The 25,860-nt window shown below is 36.4% G+C and overlaps 1 protein-coding gene and 1 pseudogene across 3 annotated transcripts in view; one reads left to right on the top strand and one right to left on the bottom strand.

The window, feature by feature from the left end:
• LOC149772700 (lipase maturation factor 1-like) overlaps positions 1 to 25,860 on the bottom strand; it is an 82,022-nt gene that overhangs the window by 14,211 nt on the left and 41,951 nt on the right. For all 3 annotated transcript variants that reach the window (XM_089947463.1, XM_089947462.1, XM_089947461.1), the window contains one exon: positions 6,129 to 6,241. In XM_089947463.1, coding sequence (XP_089803589.1) covers positions 6,129 to 6,241 — 113 coding nt within the window. The remainder of the gene's footprint in view (positions 1 to 6,128; positions 6,242 to 25,860) is intronic.
• LOC149772701 (zinc finger protein 862-like) lies at positions 14,518 to 16,516 on the top strand (annotated as a pseudogene).

The raw sequence follows: 25,860 nt of genomic DNA, 5'->3' as shown, positions 1-25,860 counted from the left end.
GTTACTGTCTTTCATTTTAATATCAAATAAGCATTTTGTTTATCTATTTTATTGCCACATGCAGTTATGGTGGAGGTAGGCACAACTTCAATTTTTTTTTTTAAAGTCTCGAGACATTTGACCTAGGAGAAAAAGTTTCACAAGTTCTGGGACATGAAAAAAATAATTACTTTATTGTGTCCCAATATATATGGTAAATATGATAATTCTTATTGAACTGAATGCCATTAATTTTGTTCAATTTCTGTTGAGGAGTCTTTGAGAAAAGTTAGTTATATGTTTATCCAATTTTCCAGATACACCTCTCCCTTGATAACTCGTGCACAACCGGGTCCACAAACATAGACCGCACTATAAGCGAGGCGTGACTTACCGAGGGACCTCCAAAAATTGAAAACAAATCGCTTTGACATCGAGAAAACCGTGTGGGGGTGTGTGTGTTTACCGGTGTTAGGGAACTGGGCTGTTTAATGACTGAATCCTCATTTTACTAACACGTCAATAATAATTTTCAATAATGCACTTTTTCTAATGAAGTTGTTTGTTATTCTGTTTAAATAACATTTTCTTCTTCAAAATATCCAACATATGAAAGATCATTCCAACTGGTTTGAACAACCATCACGTGTATGCGAAAAATCTGTGTATTACGTCACTGCTTTTTGTTTTCTTGATGATTCTGGTTCCCGTATTGGTGTTTAATAGTATCTTGCCAAATCAGTAGTCTATAATTTGGGAACTAGACTAACCATTGATACACCACCAAACAAGATTCCTTTTTTTCAAAAACACGCAACATTTATTTCGTGACACGTCTACGTCGAAACTCAATTTTTTATTGTTCAATTAGTACAATGTTAATGTTGTGATTTCAGTGGAAGTAATAATGAAATTTCTTATCATCCCTGAGGATATCTCTAAATGCCTGTTCAAGAATTCTATGAACCTTGCTTGCCCACAATGGTCCGTATCTGTGAAATCAAGCTCGATATTTTACGAAGTATTCATTTCGCTTGGCTGCCTTGTTATCTTTGATCACTGTTATGAATGAGTTGGTTAATTTAAGGTAGTTTATGTTACATACACAATAACGTTTATTACAGTGTTCGATTGATCAAATGAAGTGAGTTCACCCGACATATGACCGAGGCTGCTAGATTTTAAGTTAGTCCGATTTTTGTACCTTTTAACTTTTCTTTTATTCCACTTCCTTTTTTTAATTCAAAAGACATAATTAACATAATACAAAGGAGGTCAGCTTTTAATTCAGTGCAACAATACAACAAATACTTCCGCAATTCAGTTATCAAAGCAAGGTTGGCACTTAATTAGGTTCTCTGAGAAATGCTCGCAGACACAGCTGTTATGGTAGATTGACGCATTTTACGTTTAATTATAAGAGGACACATTGCATTTATGATGATTACACTTAAAAGGAACTAAAAGATGGAACTAGAACACAAATTTCAATTGATAAAAAAATTATATAATTTGTATTTATTTATTAAAGTACTGCCTCCACTCGGCGTAAGTGACATTTTTATTGATCGAAATTTCCTTACATATCGTTAATTGCAGTGTACTAGGAATGTCGTTTGGAAAGAAAACGTAAAAAATTGTATGAGCTATTTTTAAATTTGATATTTCATAGTGTTGATTAAAATTTCCAGGTCCTGTCTACCGTTTCCAACGATAAAACGAGCGATACATCAAAGCTTCCGTTACCAATTTTGGTCGCGATTTTCTTCAAGTTCAACAAATAGGAATAAATATTTGGGTATTTTCGGGTTTAAAAAATGGGATCCATGCCTGACACCGCATTATAAGTGGGTTCGTGAGTTATCAGGGTGCGAGTTAGCAAGGAAGTGGTGTATGTAGCCATATTGGGCAATGGATCAGAAGCATTTGTATAAAATTCAAAGACCATCATGCCGTGATGCTTTCTGTCAATTGGGTCATAATATTTACACAGTTATTAGAGGACAGCTTCTAATTTTAGTAACAATGGTCAAATTGAATCATGGTTCGACATCATTTGTGTAAAACAAGGTATTTATATAAACCTGGATGCTTTCTGTACAATTTTTGCTGTGTCGTTACAGTAACAATACTGGACGGAGGATCAGCATCATTTGTACTAATTGGAAAGGCCTTTGTACTGACTGGAAAGGCCTTGAACTCATTGGAAAGACCTTTGAGTAGAAGTTGTTTGCATTTGCAGCATGCACAATGGAGCCAATTCTGGCATACCCTCTATGTTACCTTTATGTACTGTGGCTGAAATTTCTTAGGATATTGAACTTGTGTAAATTGTGCCATATCTAAGCAAACAGCTAACCAAAATGGCTGCTCCCATGTGCTCATAAAATCAGCCTGAATTAGTCTAAAGTATACTATCTTTAGCAGTTATTAAAATAGGGAAAATGAATTTTGTGAGACTAAACAATACCATTATACATATATATATATATAATTTTATTACTGAATTCCAATGACCAAGTAGAAGCCAGAAGCATTTTTATATCTGCATATCTGAACAAAACCCAAGCTGTATACTCTATAACCCAAATTATACCCATCAATCACACACCAAAATAAAAGGGAATTAAAAGTCTTTTAATATTACCTAACACATAACATATCTTTTTAAACAGTCAGTATAACCAGTGAGAAAAACCTGGGAAATTCTTTTTCTTTAAAAATCTTTCCCAATGCAAAATACAAAACTTTGGAGTGCCACCTATGAATACTCTACTTTATCCCATTTATTGACTGGTTCCCATTCATCTAAATGATTAGTATGAGTCCTTAAGAACAGGTATTAATTAAGATGATAGAATAATGAAATGATATACAAAAATTAGATTGTATACTTATTTACAGTGATTGTACATTCAAGTACATCTGTTGCTGAAAATACAATAATATTACACTGTAGGGGAGCCGAATTAGAAGTCTACACCTAACTGAGCTAACAGCTACAAATCTCCATTAAGTCACAAACCTTGGACACAAAATCTAGCTAACTATTTATAAGTGATACTACTGATCTTTTAGGGTTATGTTCTTCCTATGTATGTTGCTAAAGCAGGGATCCTGAAATTAAAATGGCACTTGACAGACATTTTTTCCTTCAAAAATTAATTTGGTACCATACATTTGTGAAACATTAGAAGGACATATCATAAGTTGTGACAATCACTATGGTCTGATAATACAAACCCGTTTGTTTGTACCCCATACTGATTTCAAAAACGCAAATGATTAATGTGATAAAAAGTGCACAGAACTAAGTCAATTGAATCACTGATTTATAATTTCTAACCTGACTTTGACCAGAATGGCACTAATGCTGGCATCCCCTGCACCATTTCATGCTTAATGGACTTTCCATACTAACAAGATGCCATATTGCGTACACTATAGGCTAGTTTATTTCCATCAGACAACATAATGATGTAGTTCATCCTGTTCAGCAACTGCTGAATAAATGCGTAAATCACACAACGTTGAGAGTTTGGAATTATATCCCTCTGCATACATGAACATAGAAATTAAACCACTTGTTAAATCAACATAAAAAGCAAATTTGTAGTTGTCATTATTTTTCTTTTGCTTGATTCGACATTGTAAATATCGGAAGCCGACGACTTATTATGTACATCTGTTGTCATGATACACCCCTTTGCTGAAAATGGACTTGTCCAGAAACTGGAAATGGATCAGAGCATGTCCATCTATTACACTGAAAACTTCTGTTAAGCATGAAACGCGCATAAGATGACGGTGTTAGGGCCACTCTACTCAGAGTCAGGTTAGAAACTATAAATCAATGAATGAATTGACTAAGTTCCTTGCACTTTTTATCACATTAAATGTTTCCATTATTTAAATCGGAAGGGGGCACAAACAAATGGGTTTGTATTATCAGACTATAATTTGCCTAATTAGTATGGCAATTACCTAATTACTAATTTACCTACTTACCAATTTACCTAATTAGTATGGTAATTACCTAATTTGTATGGCAATTACCTAATTAGTATACAATTACCTAATTACTAATTTATCTAATGATAAAATGAAACAGATAATATGTGTCATTCCAGTTGCTGCTCTTTAGTACTAATGTTATCCCTCCATGACTTAGACATGTTTCCCCTCAAACTAATTTTTAAAAATAATAATCTTTTCTTTTAAAAACCTATACAACAGAATTTCACCCAACAGTCATTTTCTCAGCTCAACTGTTTTTATAAATTAATTAATAACTGACAACAAACTGACTTACTACTTCAAATGTATGTAACATTGGTAAAGTCAGATGACAAAGTTTTATTTGACTTAGTCTTGGAGGCTGATTATAAATGTTAGCTGTTGCTGGTAGTCTCTTTTTGCCTTAATTTGGGTCTATGGTTTTGTTCTAAATGTATGGTGTGCTGACAGAACATGACAGAACATAGTTAAGTAACTGGTGGGAGGGAATAATGTAATGTCTGTAGCATAGACACTTAGGTTTCAATTACAGTTTAGTTTTTTTTTTATGAGTCTAGGAGATAAGCTGTCGCACCTGTTTTGTCTTGTACTTTGTGGCCATGAAATGTTGAAACAATTGGGAAAATATAATGACTAAACAAACTTAGTCCGTGATACCTCCATTGACTGTCCGACAAAGAATCTGTAAAACAGACCTCGTCACCTTTGAATTATGCTTAGATGGCAACACCTTTCTTGACTGTCCGACAAAGAAACAATTTGTAAACCAGAACTTTTTAATTTTACTTGGTTATGGTGTTTATTTGTGAATTTAATGATTAAACAAATTAAAGACCTTTTGATATAATGATACTTGAGATATCCTAAGACCGATGTCCAGTTGCTTTGAGTACGTGCTGAACAAAACTTTTAATCCAACAGACATATCCATCAAATACAGTGATTTAAGAATCTCTGTGCTACAGCTATGTGGACTCAAGAGCAGAAGTTAATAAACAACTGCAGAGATAAAAATAAAAAAACCATATATAAACAAGAAATTCTTCTTTCTCCAGGGTCATGCTAAATTTGAGTCACAATAAAAATTTTGAGAGCCGAGATGACTTGGTGGTTAGCATGCCACAGTGCAACTGAAAGGCAGACCTGCCAACCCTGACGAGTCTGTCTCAGTAAGGCAGTTTCTTCTGTAAGTTTGACCAGTTTTCAGTAAGGTGTAACAAATTATCATAAACTGCTATTGTAAAGCTGGAAAACATAATTAAAAGTTTGGTATTCGGAACATGCAGCGACGATAAACTGAAAAGTTTGTAAAGTACGTGTATACTTTATTTACCACTAGTACAGTTGCAAACATTTTAGTTCCAAACCCTATGCAGCTCAATGTCATGTTGCTGTCTCCCAACTTGACATAATTCTTGGAAGTTCTTTTTCCATTTCACAAGATGACGGCAATCGTATTTCCAACCACGAGTCATACTTGAATTGGCACATGATGTCCAACAAACATAATTGTGCCCCTTCTAGCTTTTATTCATAAGAATCTTAATATTCCTTTTTATTTTCCCTGTGTTGATTATTAAAACTTTTCAAGAGGCAAATTTTCCCTTTTTGTCTTAAACATGAATCGCTTGCTGGACGCCATTAAAAAAAATAATCTATGATCCAACAGTTTGATCATGCAGATGCTTTGCATGAACAAACAGGTGCAGTTTAAAGCATCTGATGTGCTGCTGTAAAGTTAGTCTGGTTCCCTGACCAATTTCATGACTTCTAATACGAAACCCGGACCCAAATTAAACACGGATGAACAAATTTTCCAGATTATTTGGCAATGAACATTTCCCCATAGTTTTGCTTTTATGCTGTAAGTCTGTATTTTAATGGTAATTTTCCTAAGACTTACAGCAAAATCGTGAGAGTTGGCAGGTCTGGAAAGGGTGTAGCTTCAAATCCTACCTCTGGATTATCCCACTTTGGTTACCATGGTATACCAATTGTCTCAGCACTAAAGAACCTATTTATGTTGTTGTACTGTAAAAATCATCAAACCAAACCAAACCAGATCATTTTGAAGTCATATTTCAATATGTGTAGCATGACAGGGTGAATACAGACAGACAATGTAAGCTTACCTTGGAGGGTCCCTTCCTTCAAATGGATTATGTTCTATGAGGGAAGTGATGTTCCTGTCATTGGCAAGCAGTTTGACTCCCAGATGGAACAGCCATGGATTATGTTGGTAATTCTGCAGGAAAAGAAAAACATTCTGAACCTCATTTCACAATTTTTTGCTTGTTTTAACAATACTGCAGTTGTTCTACATATTGAATTCGATTTTGTATTCGTAAACCTAAAAGTGACTGACATTATGATGTGTAGGCCTAAGAATAAGAATTCAACTCCTGGTGCAAACTTCCTGACCTCTATGGAACAAAAACATAATGGCAAAGGTGATTAGAGAAAGTAAAGGCTCTTTTGCTGACAGCTTTTACCAATATTAATCAATATGCCAAGAATAAATGCCATATGAGGTATCAATAATATTTGTCTATGCAGGCTTACTATGAAAAAAAGAACTTTGTTAAATTTAATGTGCTGTTGTGATCTGCTATTTGAAAGTAGTTGTGCTGATATCAAAACAAAACAAAAAAAAAACTCACAGCAAATTATTATCATAAAACATCTGGATACAATGGAAAGACAGCTGGGTATAATATGTTTAATAGTACTGCTCCTAACATGGTCACACACAAAAAAGAATAGCATGGGCAAAGTGACCATAACTTGTAACTCCTGAGCCACCCTGTTCCTAATCAAATCAATATGCATGGATGAAAGTTGGCAAAAACAACACTCCTGAAAAGTAGGCTGGGGATCAAGGGGGCTGCCTATGTCTCCTTGTGTGCCAAGGACAAAGCCATGGTGGTGGTGGTGGGGTTATAGAGGGGCAAAGCCCCCCAGTAGCTAAAAAAGGAGTAATTTTGACACCAAATTTTTGCAAGAAAATTGTAAATGAACAATCCTAAATTCAGATTCTTTGATATGATGCATACATCCGTTGAATCATTAATACATACATTTCTCATTGTAAATGTTGAAAATAAAAATTTGCTTCCTTTATCTATAAATATGAAAATTCAGGAACTGAACATAAAATTCAAGTAGAAATATTTGATACATTATAAATCAGGATATATATACAGTGTAACCCCGCTGTAACACATCCTGCGATAATGCAAATTCGGATGCAACATGGTTGTGGCGTGGCTCCCGAAATTTCATATAGTCATTCGCACATGATTTTTTCTTCTTCAAAGTACGTGAAATAGTGCATAAAAAATGTATTATCATTTTGGGAAAGAGATCATGTATGAATTCGAATATAATATGATCATGGCATTGTTCCTGAAATTTTAAATACATGTACTCGTGTATTTCTTGTATCCGGAAAAATATTTTTTTTATTACAAGTACAAGAAATAGTGTGTCAAATGTTTATTATCATTTGGGGGAAGAGTTCGCGTATGAATTTGAATACGATCGTGGCATGGCTTCTTAAATTTAACAATTTCACCAGGTTCTTGAAGTGTTATGCCAAAATAAACATTATTGGAAATGTTACTTATTACTGAGCCATGAGTAAAGCCAATAAGTCGTCTTTGTTATTGTCTTCAATTAATTCTCTATACAATCGTTGCTCAAACAATAGCCGACATGTGTTTCTTCTTTAACTGTATGCACAACTAAGTAGCAGACAATGCGGTGGTTGATAAAAGATTCTCACAATTTAATAAACATCAAAAAACGAAAGCCACCAACATGCTTGCTGGGACTGGCGGTGTTATTAGACACAATCAGTTGACCAGTAAATAATGTCCACTTTATTAGCTGGAAATTGAAAGAGTATGAAATTGTACATGCGTTCAGCTTAAAATTCTTTATAAATTATAATTTATTTGGTTAAATGTAGTTTAAGTAATACACAGTGCATCCTTCCCTGGCTCTTTGCTGGGCCCCTCTTTGTCTACTATGGTTCTCTGCCCAGACATGATGTCATAGCAGCCAATATATGTTAATAAGCTAGTAACTAAATTTAGATACTTGTCATGTTGAACCATTCAGATGATTGAGTTGAAGCATGTGATCAAACATTGTCAGTTAGGCATCATTCATATAACTGATACACATGTACAGATGCATTCCTTTCAGTGCAGAAGCTGCATTTAATTTTTAACATTATTTGTGGAAAGAACCACCCTCCTTCCCTCCTTCCAACATGTTGTTCATTTGGGACATTTCTTGCATAGTGTACCATTACAGCTCTGTTCTAGGGGCCCTTTATCAAATTGGCTAATGTTATTGCCATTGCCAAGTTTCATGAATTTACAGCTTTGCTTTTGACCCCCTATTTGTGTCAGTACTTAAATGTACTCAACTATTATGCCCATACACTTCATACCCACTTCCTATGGTGCATGTATGGAGTATTTGGCAGATATTTGCTATTATAGCAATCCTGAGGATCAGACTTATCGAGTTTTGGTTATCAGTGTCCCTATATACCTTGTATCAGCCCCTTGCAGTTCCACATAGAGGTGTCGGACACTCTTCACAACCCTACAAACTCCACAGTCTCTCTTCCTGAGGTATTCCTATAGAAACAATTCAGGGGCCATTGCCAAGTTTCATGCATTCACAACTCTGCATTTGACCCCCAATTTGTGTCAGTACTTAAATGTACTCAACTATTATGCCCATATACTTCATACCCGCTTCCTATGGTGCATGTATGGAGTATCGGCTGATGTTTGTTATCATAGCAATCCTCTGGATCAGACTTATCGAGTTTCGGTTATCAGTATCCCTATATACCTTGTATCAGCCCCTTGCAGCTCCACATACAGGTGTCGGACACTCTTCACAACCCTACAAACTCCCCCAAGTCTCTCTTCCTGAGGTATTCCTATAGAAATAATTCAGAGCTTGGCTGGTGCAGTGTGCTGTGACAGGACTTGCCCCCATTATGCCAAAGATTATTTATATTTACAAAAAAGTTTACACTGAACCTATGTATTGTGTGTTATTTAAAAGTATTTTTCACATATTTCTTTCAAAATATTCACAAAATCTGAAGTAAAAGTTATATGCACACTGAAAGCATGTGTTGTTTGTTAATTATTCTTGCTGTAGTCATTCAAAGGAATAGGCATACAAGTGTTAGTTATTTAGAACTTACAATGGATAAAGGTACATGTGCATATGCATTTCGCATATGAGAAAATTTTAGCAGTATGAAACTTGTACAGACACCATTCATAGACCCTGGAACGTAATGAACCATACAGGTGCTTCATCATTCTTAACCTAATTTTTGCTGTTAATTTTTCCCATTGAATTCAGACACATAATGATCTGTGACAAAATTACTGAATAGTTTAAATATGTATGCAATTTTTGCAATGGAATTACATGTATTATGGATTAACTGCATGTCACAACGGTATGATATCAGACAGTAGGTAAACGGCGTGAATACTCTGTTCATGCTATATATTAGACATTGAATTCAGACACAATGATCTGTGACAAAATTATTGAAAATTTTAAATCTGTGTGCAATTTTTCAATGGAATTTTATGCCATGACGGCATGATGGTAAATGTTGATACCCTATTCATGATATACATTAGACATGAATAAACGTATATGTGCCAATGCGTTGTTCTCTGAAAAAAGTAAAATACTGTAAAACCCAGCACTAACGCAACCCCACTATTAACATGATCCAATTTTTTGGACCCCAATTAATGCGTTATAGCGGGGTTCCACTATATATATATATATATATATATATATATATATATATATATATATATATATATATATATATATATATATATAATAATTCAGCACCCTCTATCTGCTATTATTCCAATGAGGAAAATGTAGGAATCAAATAGCAGTGGAATATAACAACAGAGTTGTTCAGGTTTCTATGGAATGAAATATGAACTTAGTCATTCAGCAGAACACATATGCAGAGCAGCAAGTGAAATGAACACTGCATGCAAACTTCTGCTTGCTTGCTCAACAGTAAGTTTATAATTTAGTATCTCTAAGCAATGATTTATTCCCATGCCTTCCAACCCCTTTTACCCCCTACCTGTCCACCCCCAAACCTCAACAAATTTGCATGATTTTGGAAGATCAAAATTCTGAAGACAAAATTTCTGCCATATGATGGAGAAAATTCACCTATGAACGTGGCCTCCAAACAGATGGAGTGAGCTGAAGAGGACAGACCAAAGGGCCTCTGCATACTGCAGCTTTAGTGAAGAAGAATGCATCAAGGTGTTTCTTCTCATTAGATCCAAATACCAGGAATCAGTACAGGTGCATGGCAAGGTGTTATGTGCAGTCCTATTCACGGACATATATCCACAAATGATTATTGCCAGCTTTCTTTTCCAAATGAAATATGGCAGAGGATACCAGACCAAGCAGAGATGAAGCAGCAAGAACATTCCTCATAATCTTGGAGGTCACTTGAATGATCTGTCTGTCAATTTTAAAGTATACTAGGGGCAGTCATTAAATGGCAGAAATATCTTTGTCCAAGTCTGACACTTCCAAGTGAGTCCATTACCAATGCAGCAAATATGTCACCTACAACTGGCTTTCTGACAAGAAGGTCCTAGCTTTCTCAATTCCCCCAAGTTGGGTGGGAGTGGTGCACTCAGACAGCCAATATCTGATGAACTTCTTTGACTGCAGTCTTGAAAGTAAGCTCAGTCTGTTCCATTGCTGGTTTAGACTGCAGTGGCAAACTGAGCTTTTCATCATCTTGTACCTCATCCACATTTGGGATGTAACATACCACATGGTAGTGATGATGCTCCTTGCTGCCTGGTGTGAAAACTATCCACTGGGTATGCCATTAAAGATGGGACTTCCAGATACAGGAGAAAGCATGACCCCAGCAGTTTTGATGTGTGGCAGACAGCTGCGCTAGGCTGGGCCAGACAATAATAACTGTGAGCAGCTGACAAGGCATGTGTGATCAGCGTTATGCAAACGTCTGGTGTGGTGTGAAAGCCAAGGCAATATGTGCTGTGTTGAGATGGTTGACTGAATGCATCGGATGGCTGAATAAAACCAATCTTTACAGTAAAAAATGTTCTTCTATAATACTTACCTGATCATGATATGTTTGGAGTACTACTACCTTGCAAATCCAGCCATCCCAGGATAAAACATTTTAGTTAAAAAGTTAAATGTAATCTACCCACATTAATGGCAGTTAGATTGAGTGATCTCCCCTTGATATTGGAACTGGCACCAAATCATGTGAATTTTTTTAGTTACTGGTGTGGAAGGCGCACTCTGTCTGTATCTAACTGTGGCAAGTATGGGAGGGTGTATTTTTATTATAATTGGGTAAGTATTAGAAGAAGAAAAAAAACCCACTAAAAATGTTTTCTTCTTCAAATACATCATCTGATCATTAGGAGAACAGGTAATGGGGGCGGAGGTAGAAAAATCCCCTTACCCAAGAGAGACCATCTCCAGTCTCCTAAGGTGTGTGAGACAGCTAATAGATAACCCAACTGGCGAACATGTCATATGTTGGGGAATGACTTTGAAAGGGAAATAGTTTCCATCCCAAAAATCCAGTTGAAGTTGTGAAGCTGTTTCCTTATGAAGATGTCAAATTACCTGGAAAGAGAACCTGTCGAGCCATGAATATAGATCCAATCAGATAAAGTTAATCCTTTAGGATGAGCAATTTCTGAGATAAAAGCTGGAGAAATTTCCTTGGATCTCCATTCCAAGGCATGGATAATAACAGAGAAAGGTTTGGTTCATATGCAATGTTTGTGGCGATTGTCCTATCTTTGTGAGCCGAGATGCAGAGAAAATTCATTGATGTGAGGTTGTTTTCTGGAATGAAGAACAAATAATTAACTTTATCCAGAAAGAAAACATCTGTGCTGACATATCATCCTTTCCTGTCATGAGGAGTAAGAAGAGGTTGGCTATGGCAGTATGGATGCCTGCATAAACCCGTACAGAAATTTCTCACAGATTCCGTATGAAACACTTATGGAATCCGTATGGAAGAGATATGGACTGAAAAACTTATGGAATCAGGCAATTTATTCCATATCAATTCCATAAGTACTTCACAGCAAGTGAAAATTCCATATGGAATAAAGTTAAAACTTTAATCCATAAGCACTTTTTTCCATATGGAAAGCAGGCTCATGTATTATAGCATCGTGGAAAATACTTTCTGAGGAATTAATAACCTAAACTATCTGATTCAAATAGAAATATTGGTGGGAGTTAGAGTACATGTATATGTCAGTGTAGATGATGTGGAAGGATGAATATATACTCATATAAATTTAAAGAAACACATGTATGTCAGTTTTCTTTAATTTATTTCCACTGATGTTTAAAAACAAAGACATGACCAAAAAAAGTAGAGAAAATGTAAACATGATCAGAAAATAATATCTGGTAGTACAAGCATAGATGAATCTTTGGACTTAGAAAATTTGGTGCAAGGTGGATTTTGGGCTTGATCTGATGTTTATTCTGAAAAGTAATTTTGTTGGCTTCCTTTTAAAATATGCTCTACAAAAATCATACCCTAGTGAAAATGTGACTTAAATTTCAGCAAAATCAATGAACATTTCTTGACATTCACTCAAATGTCCTTTTTCACTAAAATTATGGTATTTTAGGAGATTTTACCAAAATGTCTGAAAATATCAGTGAAATTTTGTGATTGAAATTTCACCGACTCCGCCAACATTTATGAAAAATGAGTGGGAATTTGTGATTGAAATTTCACTGAGAGTTTGTCAACAATTCTAAAAATATAGTGATATTTTGTGATTGTAATATCACTGACATTTTAGTAAAAAATATCAATAAGGTATAATAAAATTTATTTTTTGTTTCTTGTACAATCTGAATGATTTTCAGCAGCATTTATATTCCCTGTTTCTGATAGCTGTAACTGTATTGTTTATTTTGGGCACAATAACTTCTTTCCACATATTTCTGTATTATATTTCTTTATCAAATTTTGTTATTGTTGCTGTTGTATTTTTTTAAAACTTAATCTGGATTTAACTGCCCTCAAACAAGTTTTCTTGTTTTTTGTTTTAAATCAGAATTTTGCTTTTCTCCTGACCTGAATCTGATTTTCCTCAATACTGACCCTTTTTTTAATATCTCCGAAAGTTTTTTAAATAATGCTCTATCCTGTCCCATTCTGCAACGAGCTTTCTAATAAGTATTTGTTCCATTTATTATTTAAAGGATGATCGTTGTAAAGAGCTTTCTGATTGGTCAAAATTTTGTACTTGCCCAATGAATCGTTGCGTAATGGAAACTGATGGGAATGCTAAACATGGCAATTCGAGCGGGATACAAGTTTGAATAACCATTTGAAAAATGTGCGACAATGAGAACAGCTTGAATGCAAAGTCGATGGGAACGTAATTGGTCAGTCTGTATGAAAACTGAACGCCAGGATTAGCATTTTGCTTTTTGTGCCATAAACAGCTCTACATTAGCGACTAACGTGCTAAATGGACAAGGAATTGAACCAAGATGATTTTGAAGTTATATAACTCAAAAGTGATTAACTTCCAGGATGAATTTAAGGAGGACAATGTATAGATCGCTGGTGGGAATTGTTGCGAAACACCCATGTCTATCAAAGATCGTCACGACTTTGCAGAATTGTCTTGGCCCACACGTAGAATCATCGTTCAATATTGTGAGGCATTATTGTGTATATTAATTTATTATCAAAATATTCTAGGTGTGTTGGAATTCAGTGTAAAATAAGAATACTTATATCATGATAAACGTTTGTCACGGCTGCTTATGGAACAAGTTCTAATTCAAGAGACCACAACAGCATTATAGTTTGTACATTAATCAAAAATCAAGTTGCAGTACAAGTGACATGGCAGGCTTCTAGCATTTCTTCTTGTCATGTCTCAAATGGATGCTTTTCTGTAATTTTGCATTATTTTCAGTTGAATTTTTCAAAGCAGATTAATATTTTATATTGTATATATGTTTATGTGGTCACAGATGCATGTGCATATGTTCCAGGCTTGATACTTTGATTTTTAAAATCACTTATTTAGTGTCAAGCAGTGATTAATCTACCCCTGTGTCCTGCGTCCAGCACGCAAAAAAAATGGCTGGTACTCATTAGTTGTTCATATGTGCATTCCTTTGGACGCAAGAAATTTTAAAGGAACAACAATGTGCTTAGTATACTGTGATTTTTGTTTAACAGGACCTTCTTTTCACTAGGCAAATATTATCTTTGCACTGGTCATGTGGTACTCACTCCTTAACAGTATACTATTATGGGATGTCATCAGTTCCCCTCATGTTTCCGGTTAAAATGCCACCAAAGAAGATGATGAAAGCTGACCCTAGGCAAAGGACAATGGATATTTTGTTTCATGATTCAAATTCCAGTGATCAGCAGCATTTCGTTTCTTCATCTATGTTCAGGATGCAAACGTATGCTCAGCCTCCAGTGTAAGGTATATATTACCAAAAGTTCGACAGTTTCAGCCGAAGTGGTTAAAAACGTACTCATGGATATGATATGACAATGGCTGTGCAAATAAAAACGAGGACTTTATGTATTGTGAGATATGCACAGACAATAAAAAGGTAAATGGTATGAACAAGATTGCTAGGAACAGAAATTTTCAAAATTCAACATTAACCAGACATGCCGATCTTGCTGACCACAAATTATGTCTAATAGCCCCAGAGTTACAAAATAACTTTGAAAAACGTAGTGCAAAGCTCATGTCAGATCAAGACAAAGTCATAACTGCCTTACTGAAGGTTGTTAAATGGATGGTAGATGAAGACATCCCACTGGACAAATTTAAGTCTTTTGTGAATCTTTTACATGAATAAAATATCAATTATGAATCTTCAGTGACTGCCAGTGAGCTGCTGGAGTCATTAGCAGAGTTTGCTAACAATGCTGTAACTGTTAAAATTAAGAAATCTCCTGTGGTAACATTACTTGCAGATGAGAGCACTGACATTTCCAACAGGAAAAGGCTGGTCATGTTGCTTAGATATTGAATGAAGACTTTATTCCAGAGTGTCATTATGTGTGCAATGTTGAATGCTTATATGCCACTGGGAAAGGAATTGCTGCATCCGTTATGAAAGAAATGTCAGAAAAGGGTGTTCCAATAGCAAAAATAATGAGTTTGGGGTCAGACGAAGCATCTGCTATGATGGGCAAGGAAAAAGTAGCAGCTGCAACATTGAGAAGGGAAAATCCTCATATGCATAATGTTCACTGTGTTACCTACAGGTTGGCACTGTGTACCTCCCAGGCAGCAAAGAAAAGAGAACCGTTAAAAAAGCATCAGCAACTACTGACTGATCTTTTCTACTATTTTAAGGGAAGTAGTCAACGTGAGGGCATACAGGAGGTTTTAGATGATCCATGTCTCATATATAAGGAGCTCCATTCAGTGAGGTGGTTGTCTTACTTTAGTGCCCTGACTGCTGTATGGAGAACTCTTGATAGCTTGCTTACCTACCTGGCTGAAGCCAGTCACAACGACCACAAAGCTGGAAGGATGAAGAAAAAGATAGCTACTGAAAGGTTCATATCGACAACATACATGATGATGGATGCAATGGCTCCTGTAACCATTCTCAGCCAGTTCTTCCAGAAAGAAAATGTGGATGTGGCCCTTGTGAAGGTGAAAACTGATGAGTGTATTGCTGATCTGCAGAAGGTATATAGCTTTGAAACTCCATACATGCAAAAGCTCCAGGAAGACCTGAAGGGCAATAAATTTAGGGAGCATCATCAGATCACAAAGAACAACTTCAGCCTGGAGAAAATCACTAAACTCTTCACTGACTCATTAGTTGAGAACATTCAGTCTAGATTTCCAGCAGATGACCTATCTACACGCTTTGATATTCTTGCTATGCGACCGATCAGCATGATGTCGAAAACAGAAGTGGATACATATGGAGATGAAGAGACTGACAGACTGTGTACATATTATGGAAAAGCAAAAACTGTACAATGGGAAACTAACAGAAGTATTGAGAGAAAAAAGCATCAGAATCTGTTATTGACTCTGTTAAGGCAAAAATAGAGTGGACTTTCCTTAAGAAAGTAGTTCTGGCTGAGAAGTACCCTCATGATGTGATGTGTAAACTGTGGCATTTAATTGACCACCACCACAGAGAAGATTTTCCAAACTTGCTCAAGTTAGCAGCACTTGCACTAACTTCGGCAGTACATACTGCTGGATGCGAGCATGGGTTTTCTGCCCAGAATGAAATCCTGGTTAAAGCTAGAAACAGGCTGAATATAGAGACTCAGCACAAACTGATGGCTGTAAAACTATGTACTGTGCCGTTTGATTACAAGTCAGTATTAAAGGCCTGGAGATCTAAGAAAGACAGGCAATTTATGAACTAAAGTAAAGTTAGGAAGGAGGTGATCTTGTAGTTAATAATGACCTAGCTGTAATAATTCTGTATTATAAATTAAAGAAAATTAATGTATCTCAGTGTGTTTGCCATTTATTAGCAGAATCATTGTACTTGTTACATTTGAGTGGGACTCATTATCTGAATATATGTGAGTCCTGGGACTCTTTGGGATGAAATTGTAGATTGAACACTGGTCAAGCCAGATTCTTCACATGTCTATACTGTAAATAATGTACATAACAGATAGAAGGCCTCAAGGTAGATTAGTTCTGTAATTAAGTTACCTTCTCTAAATAAAGTCATTATTATTATTATTATTATTATTATTATTAACTCCCATATCTCTTGCCTTGGATGTCATATAATTACAACATCTGTAAAACAAAATCATGCAAACTTAATATTACCTTGGTTAATAAAGTCCTGTTTAATTCATATTCATTATTAATCTGAAACCTTCTGAAATGTATGAAAAATTTCTGAAACTTCAGTAAAATACTATATAATGATCAAAATCTTAGTGAAATCTCACAAAAGTTTTAGTCAAATATTTTGTGAAATCTCACCAGACTTTTCAGAGAAATGAACAAGACTTAAGTGATGCCATCATGGATTAGGCTTTGTATGCGAGAAAGAAAATGATGACAAGAAAAACCTTGATCTTATTTGATAATGTCTGTCAAAATAAAATTTATGATCCATTTTAAAAATTATGGTGACTATTTATCATTGATTCCCAATAATGTCTAAGAATCATTAGGCAGTTTAATAGAAATCTGAAGCAGATTATTTTTTATGGTTTAGACAGAAAGCGTTTAAAAAACCCGTCTGAAATCCACCTTAAGTATGCCTGGAAAATTTTGTATGGGATGAACTATTACCACATTCCATATGAACTATTTACAAATTCCATATGGACCATTTACAAATTCCATATGGTATATTTGCCAATTCCATATGGACTATTCACAAATTCCATATGGAGTATTGCCAAATTCCATATGGATTATTCACAAATTCCATAAGGAATTTTAATTTTATTCCATATGGACAACCTACAGATCTCATGGACTAATTAGCATGTTCCATGAGATTTTTCATATGGAGTACATATGGAATCCATAATATTTCCAAATGTGTACACTGAAATCCATAAGAGTGCTTCAACTATAGAATAAAAATGTCCATATGGATATTTTTGTAAAAGTACGTATGGATTCCATATCCAATCCATGTGGAAAATTTCATGCGGGAAGTGTTCTTGTGCACAGTACTGTAAAAATATATTCCATTGCTTTCATATGCCTTTAAAGTGGAGGGGCCAACTCACTTGAGTGATTTCTCCACCACTGGTTGTGAGGACTGTTTGTTCCTGAGGATGTACTTTAGGAAGATGCAGACATACAGGTTTAGCAATCTGTGGGTTGAAATGAAACACCAGCCATTGTGGTTGCATAAGGCAATGAGGGAAGATCTTATTTCCTGATATTGATGAGGTCATTGATCCAAGATTTCCCCTTGAGTGAAGATGTGACAATAGATTTTCTTGCTCTCAGTATCACCTTCAAAACCTGAGGTGTTGGAGGGTAAATGTATACCCTTAAGCTGTTCGAGTCAATCACTGACTATACAGGCCTTTGGATCCAGGACTGATGAGATAAAGGTTGAAAGTCTGTATTCCACCTTTCTGCAAATAGGTCCACCATTGGTTGTTCTCACTTGGCACCTATTGAGTAAAACCAAGGGGCCATGAGACCATTCCACTTGTATTAGTTGGTTCTTGAGGGAGATGAGTCTAACAATACATCTAGCCAGTTTAGGACATGTCGAACTTGGATGTGGATTTGTCATTGAAGACACCACTTTTGAAAATTCCAAACAAGAATACAAAGGTCTGGGGATTTGTTTCCACCTTGCCATTTACGATAAATCAACATCGTGGAGTTGTCAGATGGAATGAGAACTCCATTCTCATCTAGGTTCTCCAGCCACCAATGAAAAGCTTTTGGAATAATTTTCATCTTAAGAATGGTGATATGTTAACACTGGCATCTTTTAATGATAGGAGACTTGTCTCCCCAGTCCTCTGTGTTTACATTTGTACAGACTGTGATTGCCTGAGGGTACAACTTTTTGTCATCATAATCACTACTCCTTGTCTGTTGTAATACTAAACAGCCCAATTTGCATGGCTTCTGCAATTTTAAGTGAAATATCTTCTGCTAAACACCTAACAATATTAGATGATTTTGTTCTTGCACATGCATATTTTCTGAAACTTTGGAATCGGGAAACATCCATTTGAATAAAGGACCAATGTAGTCTTCTACCGCTAGGGGTAGTCTATATTCTTTTGAGAACTCGGTACATAACGCCTCTGCATTTATAAAATTCATGTCCACAATTTAGCTCTGCTGTAAAAAAAAAAAACCAAAAAAACCCAAAAAAACTTAGTACTGGAGTTAGGAAAACGAGCCAATTCAAGGTTTCTTTCTTTTACCACGATGACCAATATTAAAATCCTTTACACACAACCTGCATGGGGCATGAAGCTGCCCTAGAATGGAATACAGTAATATGTAGTTCATGTATTCATCTCTGAATCGATTTTTCATCTTTTCTAATCCACTGTGAAATTATTTGAAAAACATTTTTGCTCTAACACACGCATCAAATAAATCCGACTTGACTTTTAGCGCCAAATATATACAGACTGGTTCTGTACCAATTATCAATTTGAACAAAGAATCTGCGAGCAATGATTACAAGTTAGAAAACCAGTCTGTTCTCTCCTAACTAAGCCATACTGCTGCTATAAATAGAAACCGAGCTCAAAACTGTTAGGAAAGTACATGCAAGTCTATGGACAAGTGTACTCTTATATCGTAGTTACATAGCAGCCGTCTTTTCTAGAATATGGTCTGTGGGATTAATGGGATGTTAATAAAAATGAGAAAACAAATTATTAAAAAAATTTTTGGAGGGGGGATATACCGAAAACGCATAATCTGAATACATTTACGCGTAAGGCGTTAATTTTGTGGAAAAAAGTGTAATGATTATGCCAAAAGCGTAATGGTTGGCATGTATGATTGTGATGAGCCCAAGGAAGCGACCTAGGTATATGATGTTCACTGCTGCATTGAGCCACCCCAACAGGCAAAGCTATCCTCTAGCAAGTGGACTGTTCCATATACACAATGAAGCACCCATTGTACTAATTCAATTCTCGTTTCTGTTTACCTGAGTGATGAGTTCCAGACTTAGATGACCAAAATCTTGAAAATGGTCAGAAATGTCCTTGTTGACAAGGAAACTGAGAATGAGGAGAATAACAAGGGATATCATACTTTCCTCTAAGATATAACTCACCTGCTGTTTTGAATCACAATTTCCTGGAAGCTGTGTGAGTGAGGACAAAAAGTCACACCTCTTTAAAGTCGACACTAACTGCATAGTCTCCTTAATGGATGGCATTTAAAACCTGTTGCTGCATTCCATCGTGAACTAAGGAGAGCATATGAGTTAACTAACTGTGCTTAGGGCAATGACAGAGTGAAGATTGCTGTGTTTGTAGCTGAGGGAACCACCTATATGATCTGTATGGTTTCATGGCATATCTTCCCCATTCAACAGCAATGAATTAAAGCCTTCTCCCTGCTGTGATGAGACGGTCATGAGAATGATGTCATTTGTGATAGGGAGGGTCTTGTGGAGAGAAACACTGATGAAAACAATTCCCCTCCCTCTGCCTCTTCACCACTTTAGTTTGGGAGAACTGTAATTTTGAAGGTAGTAAATTCAGTGGTAAGGCTTGTGTTCTAGTGATGTCCTTGTAATCTTTTGTTGATTGTCTTGCAGATCACTCCTCTGTAGCTGAGACTATGAGGGAATGAAAGAAGGGTGGCTTGTTTGCAGATTCCATCAACCTGAACATTAATGAGGGGATTAAATGACTAAGATTGCAATTGTAACTTGGAATTATGTTGGTCTTAAGGTTGAGGCAGAGAACACTACCTTTCATTCCACCAGTTGTAAGTTCATAGCTGCTGTTACAGCCTTGGCCTGAGTATGTTAGGCTGCTTTGTTGAAGACACTGGCCAAACTAGAACAGTGAGCCCATGGCCATGACTTTACACGTCAACAGCTGGCTATCCAAATGGAAAACTTGTGTGGGTGGCTTGTAGATTCATCAGCTACAATTTGAGGGGGGCATCTGCGAGTTAAGCGTCTGTAGATGATTGGTAACTGCCAGAATGTGGGAACAACTGAAAGCAATTCTTCCTTAATCAATGATCACCTGATGTAGGAAATGTAGACCAGGCAGGTGTTGTAGAGAAAGGAGGACAGAACTTCGATGGAAGTTGGTAGAAAACTTCTTCAGTCCAGGACTGAAAGGCTAAGGCTTCATCCATCCAAGTAAGGTCTAATAATGAAGAGGGAACTTAAGAGCAAGTTTTCCTCATCACAGGATAAAGGTAGTGAAGCCAGTGTCTTACCTGCAAAGTAGCTGGAACAGAATGTGAAGATGGTGGCTCACTATATTTACAGCACATCATGAGTAAGATCCCATTACTTCCAAGGCGTTGCTATGTATAGGCTCTTCTGGGTGGCAATTGGATGAATACAAGTGAAGCAACACCTCTTGGATATTGAAGCACCAAACTGGACCTCATACACACTATGCAAGTTAAATCGATCCATGAGTGCCTGTATAAACTGGACATTGTCTACAGGAATTGTCTAGTGCCACTATGCAGATAGAAGGATCCAACGAGTGCCTGTACAAACTGTCATGCAGCACTATGCAGGTTAGGGTGATCCATAAAAGTGCCTGTATAAAAACTGGATAGCATCTGTAGGAAATGCCTAGCAGCACTGTGAAGGTTAGACTGATCCATGAGAGTGCCTGTATAAACTAGACATCATCCTCAGGAAGTCTATTGGGGCACTATGCAGGTTAGACTGCTGTATAAACTGGAGTCATGAAACTGGGTTCTTGGGTACTGAGGTACTAAGCTGGGCATTATATGCTGGAAATGCCTACTGGCACTATGTGAGTTGTGGAACTTGACAAAGTTCATTCTTCGAGTAGCTGATACTGTATGATTGACCATGGTCATGGGCCATTGTGATCAGGGGTATTTGGCCAAGTCCAGTGGTTTAGGATAGGGCCATCTTGACTGGCATGACATTGTCCGGTTTCTTGCGGTTGGAACAGGGTACAGGATATTGATCAATTTTTTGGTACTTTCTAGTTTAAGAAAATGGGATCCATGACTGAACCCCATGTTATAAGCCGGTTCATGAGTAAACAGGGTGCGAGTTATCAATGGAGTGGTGTATGATGCGTTCAGCCTATGCCTAAGACTGGACAAGTTAAAGGGGTGGAGCGTTGTGTGTTGGGGAAAAGAAGTATTAAGAAATACAAGAAATTCCACTTAGATAAACCAATCGAAATACAGTATTGGGGGTTATTTTTAACTGTACATCAAATAAAATCATATCAACTGCAGACACCCATTTCACAATTAAATTTGCATAATAGTAGGCATTTCTGCTGAATTGCAAAAGATGATGATACGATGGATGCATGGAGAAATTACATGCTGCAACATGGGGGTAAAAAAGTCCTTTTTCTCACTGAAGCACTTACTAATTGGCAAACCCTTTTTACCTTTGTTTATTATTGCTTTTCGTTGTACTAATCCAAAATTTATTCATGTGACTCAAAGGTTAGTTTTGGTTCCCAAGCATTCAGTGCCATTTTGGCGATTATGGGCATAATTTATTAATTTCCCATTGTTTGCCTAATTGCTAAACACTGTATACATACACACTTGGCTCCATGTTCTTTGGTACCAAAAAGTTTTATTTGTATTTATGTCAACTTCTTAAAAATTATAATTGGGTGAAAATATAATGAATCTGTAACTAAACTGATGAACAATATTCGTGTGACATTTTGTCTGTAGTCTTTGTCAATTGGATTGAAAAAATGTATATTACCAAATAAATAAAATCTGCATGAACTTCAAATAATACATATAAGTCCATCACCTACTGAAAATATTTAAGTGATTACACTTTTTTCATCACTTTCCTCTGTCTATTTGGTAATATTACATGTAAACTCATCAGACGACTAAACCAGCAATCCTGAGACATTACATGCTTCAAAGAGCCTGCAAAAACATTTTCCCGATTAGGGACCAAGTATTTAAATGTAACATGTCATGGTCCCGATTTAATTATAAAATTATTAATATGTTTTTTTCTTCAAATAATCATGTCAAGTGCAATTTTTTAAAGCTAAATCCTATCTTATCCCCACCCCAGTAACACAAAGAGAAAGCACACAAAATGATGGTGAGAATTGAAATAAATTTGTCTACCAAGAACTATAAAGTCATCTGTTAATCCATACTACAGGATTTTGTTTTCTTTTAAAATAAAATGTGTTTATTACATGCAAGCATGAGAAAGAGAGAGAGAGAGAGAGATAGAGCCTAGGTATGTATATTTGGGTTGCAAGTACTAAACAGGCTGGCCTAGCAGTTGTTGCATTTTAGTCAGTTATGTGTATATTTCATTTTGTGGGAACATGTTAACAGTTCAAAAATGTGTTTATTACATGCAAGCACAAGAGAGAGAGAGAGAGAGCTTGTGCTTAGACATGTATATTTCGGTTGCAAATACTTGCAGTAATTGCATTTTGGTCAGTGATGTGTGTATTTCATTTTGTGGGAACATGTTATGCAAATGATTTCAAAGTGACTGCCAGAATGAAACCTGTTAATACTTACATGTGATTTCTTTTTCATTTTTTTGGTTTAAAATTAGAATCTCTCTCTATGTAATTAAAATTATTATAATTAAACTTTGTGAAAACCTAAATTGTCGCAGCATTCTTTGCTTGGAAATCTTTAACCGCTCACAATAAACATATGTGATTGCATTTGGTTGAATCTTTAAATATTAAACAGCACTGTCCTGCAGCTTAGCCAACAGTAAGTTCCACACGCTGCAGTGGATGTCCACCATTATATAATTATATTGCTGTGATTTCTAACTTGGGCAATAAAACTTAATCCATCCACTAGAAGCCATGATGTGGGCTATTCACGACAACCACAAAGTCATGTCCATAACAGACACTTCGGGAAAAGTATTAGGGTACAACATGGGAATGTGGATTTTCCGAAATACACGATGCATGTACTGTACACATGTAGAGTGGTTGTCAGTCTGGTTTGCCCATGATCTAAATCTGTATGTCAAAAATAAAGCAGAAAATATATCTGGAGTGTCCTTATAGAGCTAAACAAAATGAGAATTACCTATGAAAAGGGCACATGTGACATGTACAGGAAAAGTAACAGATCATAAATATTAATACTTACTAAATGGATGCTAAATTAAAAATTCTAATAAAAAGTTACCTGTAGGAAAGGCCAAATGACCACATATAATTAACAAGATGGCCACTATCGCTTAACCGGTTTGAAGCAGCTGTTCCGTTTTTTAGTGCCATTTTCATGATATTTGTGCTTTTTGCCTGTTTTCATCTTCGTTATTGTGTTCATTATGTATTGGCTTTTAAATTTGTATGTGTTTCTTCATCTCCTTGTTTTGGAAATGAGAACAATTAGACTTTTTCTCAGCTGTCTTGCTCCACTGTTTTTGAACAAACCGCCATCACGTGTTACTCGCCAGTCAACCCGTTTATGCTACGATGGACCCTCATTAATTGCTTTAAATGATCACTCCTTGGCTTTCCACACTACATTGTGCTCTGGACTAAACGAACTGGGACTACATTCATTATTACCTAAATGTAAACAGAAGAGAAAAAAGAAATGTTGTTTCAAAGCTGGCTGGCATAGTACAGGAAGAAGAATTCCAGTTATCTCCCTTATTTCGGCTCAACAATTTAAAACAAAATTTGACCGTTAATTTAGATAACCTAATTCAAATCCCTATTAATTCGTCAACCTTTGTGTCAAATATCCAAGAAACCTCTGCGCATTGCATTATCCAGTCAGCAGGACCACCGGAAAAGCGCACAGAAATAATTAATTTTATCAACGACCAGAGGGGCCTTGAGTGGCCGAGTGGTCTAAAGCGCTGTCCGTCATGGATCACTGCCATCTCACCTCTATCTGCATGGGTTCGAGTCTCGGGCTCGGCAAATGTGGATATGTGAGAAAGCTTGCCGGTAGCTTCTCGTGGGTCGGTGGTTCTTTCCGGGGTTTTTCCGGTTCTTCCTCCACCATTAATACTGGCCGCCATGTATAGCCTATCTTGTGCTGAAAAATGGCGTTAAACCCTATAACAACAAAAAAATCAACGACCAGAATATTTACGTATTGTTCCTGATAGAAACATGGCTAAAAGCATCAGGCGATAAGCCCAAGTGTGCAGATCTAACACCCACTGGTTACTCCATCAAGTCGTTTCCCCGTAATTCTCGCAGAGGTGGAATTGCTGTCATCACAAAGAACTCGATAAAACGTCTTAACCACACCATAACATTCAATTTCGACCACACATCATTTAAACTAGTCCAAACCACACTCACACTGGAGCAAAGGTCAGTCCATTTTTTCTGCCTATATTGCTCTACTCCTAGTAGAAAAAACAGGTTGGCTGACTCTCTCTTTTTGGAGCAGTTTCTGAATCTCCTGGACTATGGAAATTCGATAGGTGGCAACCTGATTATTCTTGGAGCTTTCAACTTTCACTTTGACTGTCCCGGAAACTCAAATACATCAAAACTTATAGATTGCATTAATGTTTTCAACCTCAAACAGTCAGTTAACCAACCCACTCATAAACATTGTCACATTTTAGACTGGATTGTTCATAGACCTGATGATAACATTCTACAGTCCTCCCTGGTATCCCATGACCTTGCATCAGATCACCTCTGCATTATATGCCATCTTGACGTATCAGCCCCTAACCCTCCACCTTTATCTGCTACTAAGAGAAACCTCCGTATGATAAATAGAACTAAACTAATGCACGACATCCAAGCTAACCTAACAACTTGCTTACTGCCTACAGCAGAACAACTTGATAACTGCCTGCGTTCATTACTTGACAAACATGTCCCAGCTACCAAGTGCAGAGTATCAATTCAAAGGTGTTCTCCATGGTAGAGCAGTGTTAGGGACCAGCTTCGCACTGCTAAAAGAGACCACCGTAAAGCTGAGAGGCTTTGGCTTTCCACCAGACTCACTATTCATAAGAAATCTATGAAGCCGCTAAGAAGAATGTCACAAATATAGTCCATGCTGCAAAATCAGCCCACTACACTACTAAGAT

Source organism: Sinohyriopsis cumingii, unplaced genomic scaffold (assembly GCF_028554795.1).
Source record: "Sinohyriopsis cumingii isolate HCF-2022 unplaced genomic scaffold, ASM2855479v2 utg001237l, whole genome shotgun sequence".
Classification (NCBI taxonomy): domain Eukaryota; kingdom Metazoa; phylum Mollusca; class Bivalvia; order Unionida; family Unionidae; genus Sinohyriopsis; species Sinohyriopsis cumingii.
The sequence above is the reverse complement of the archived record's forward strand: the minus strand, read 5'-3'. Positions and strand labels throughout refer to the sequence as shown.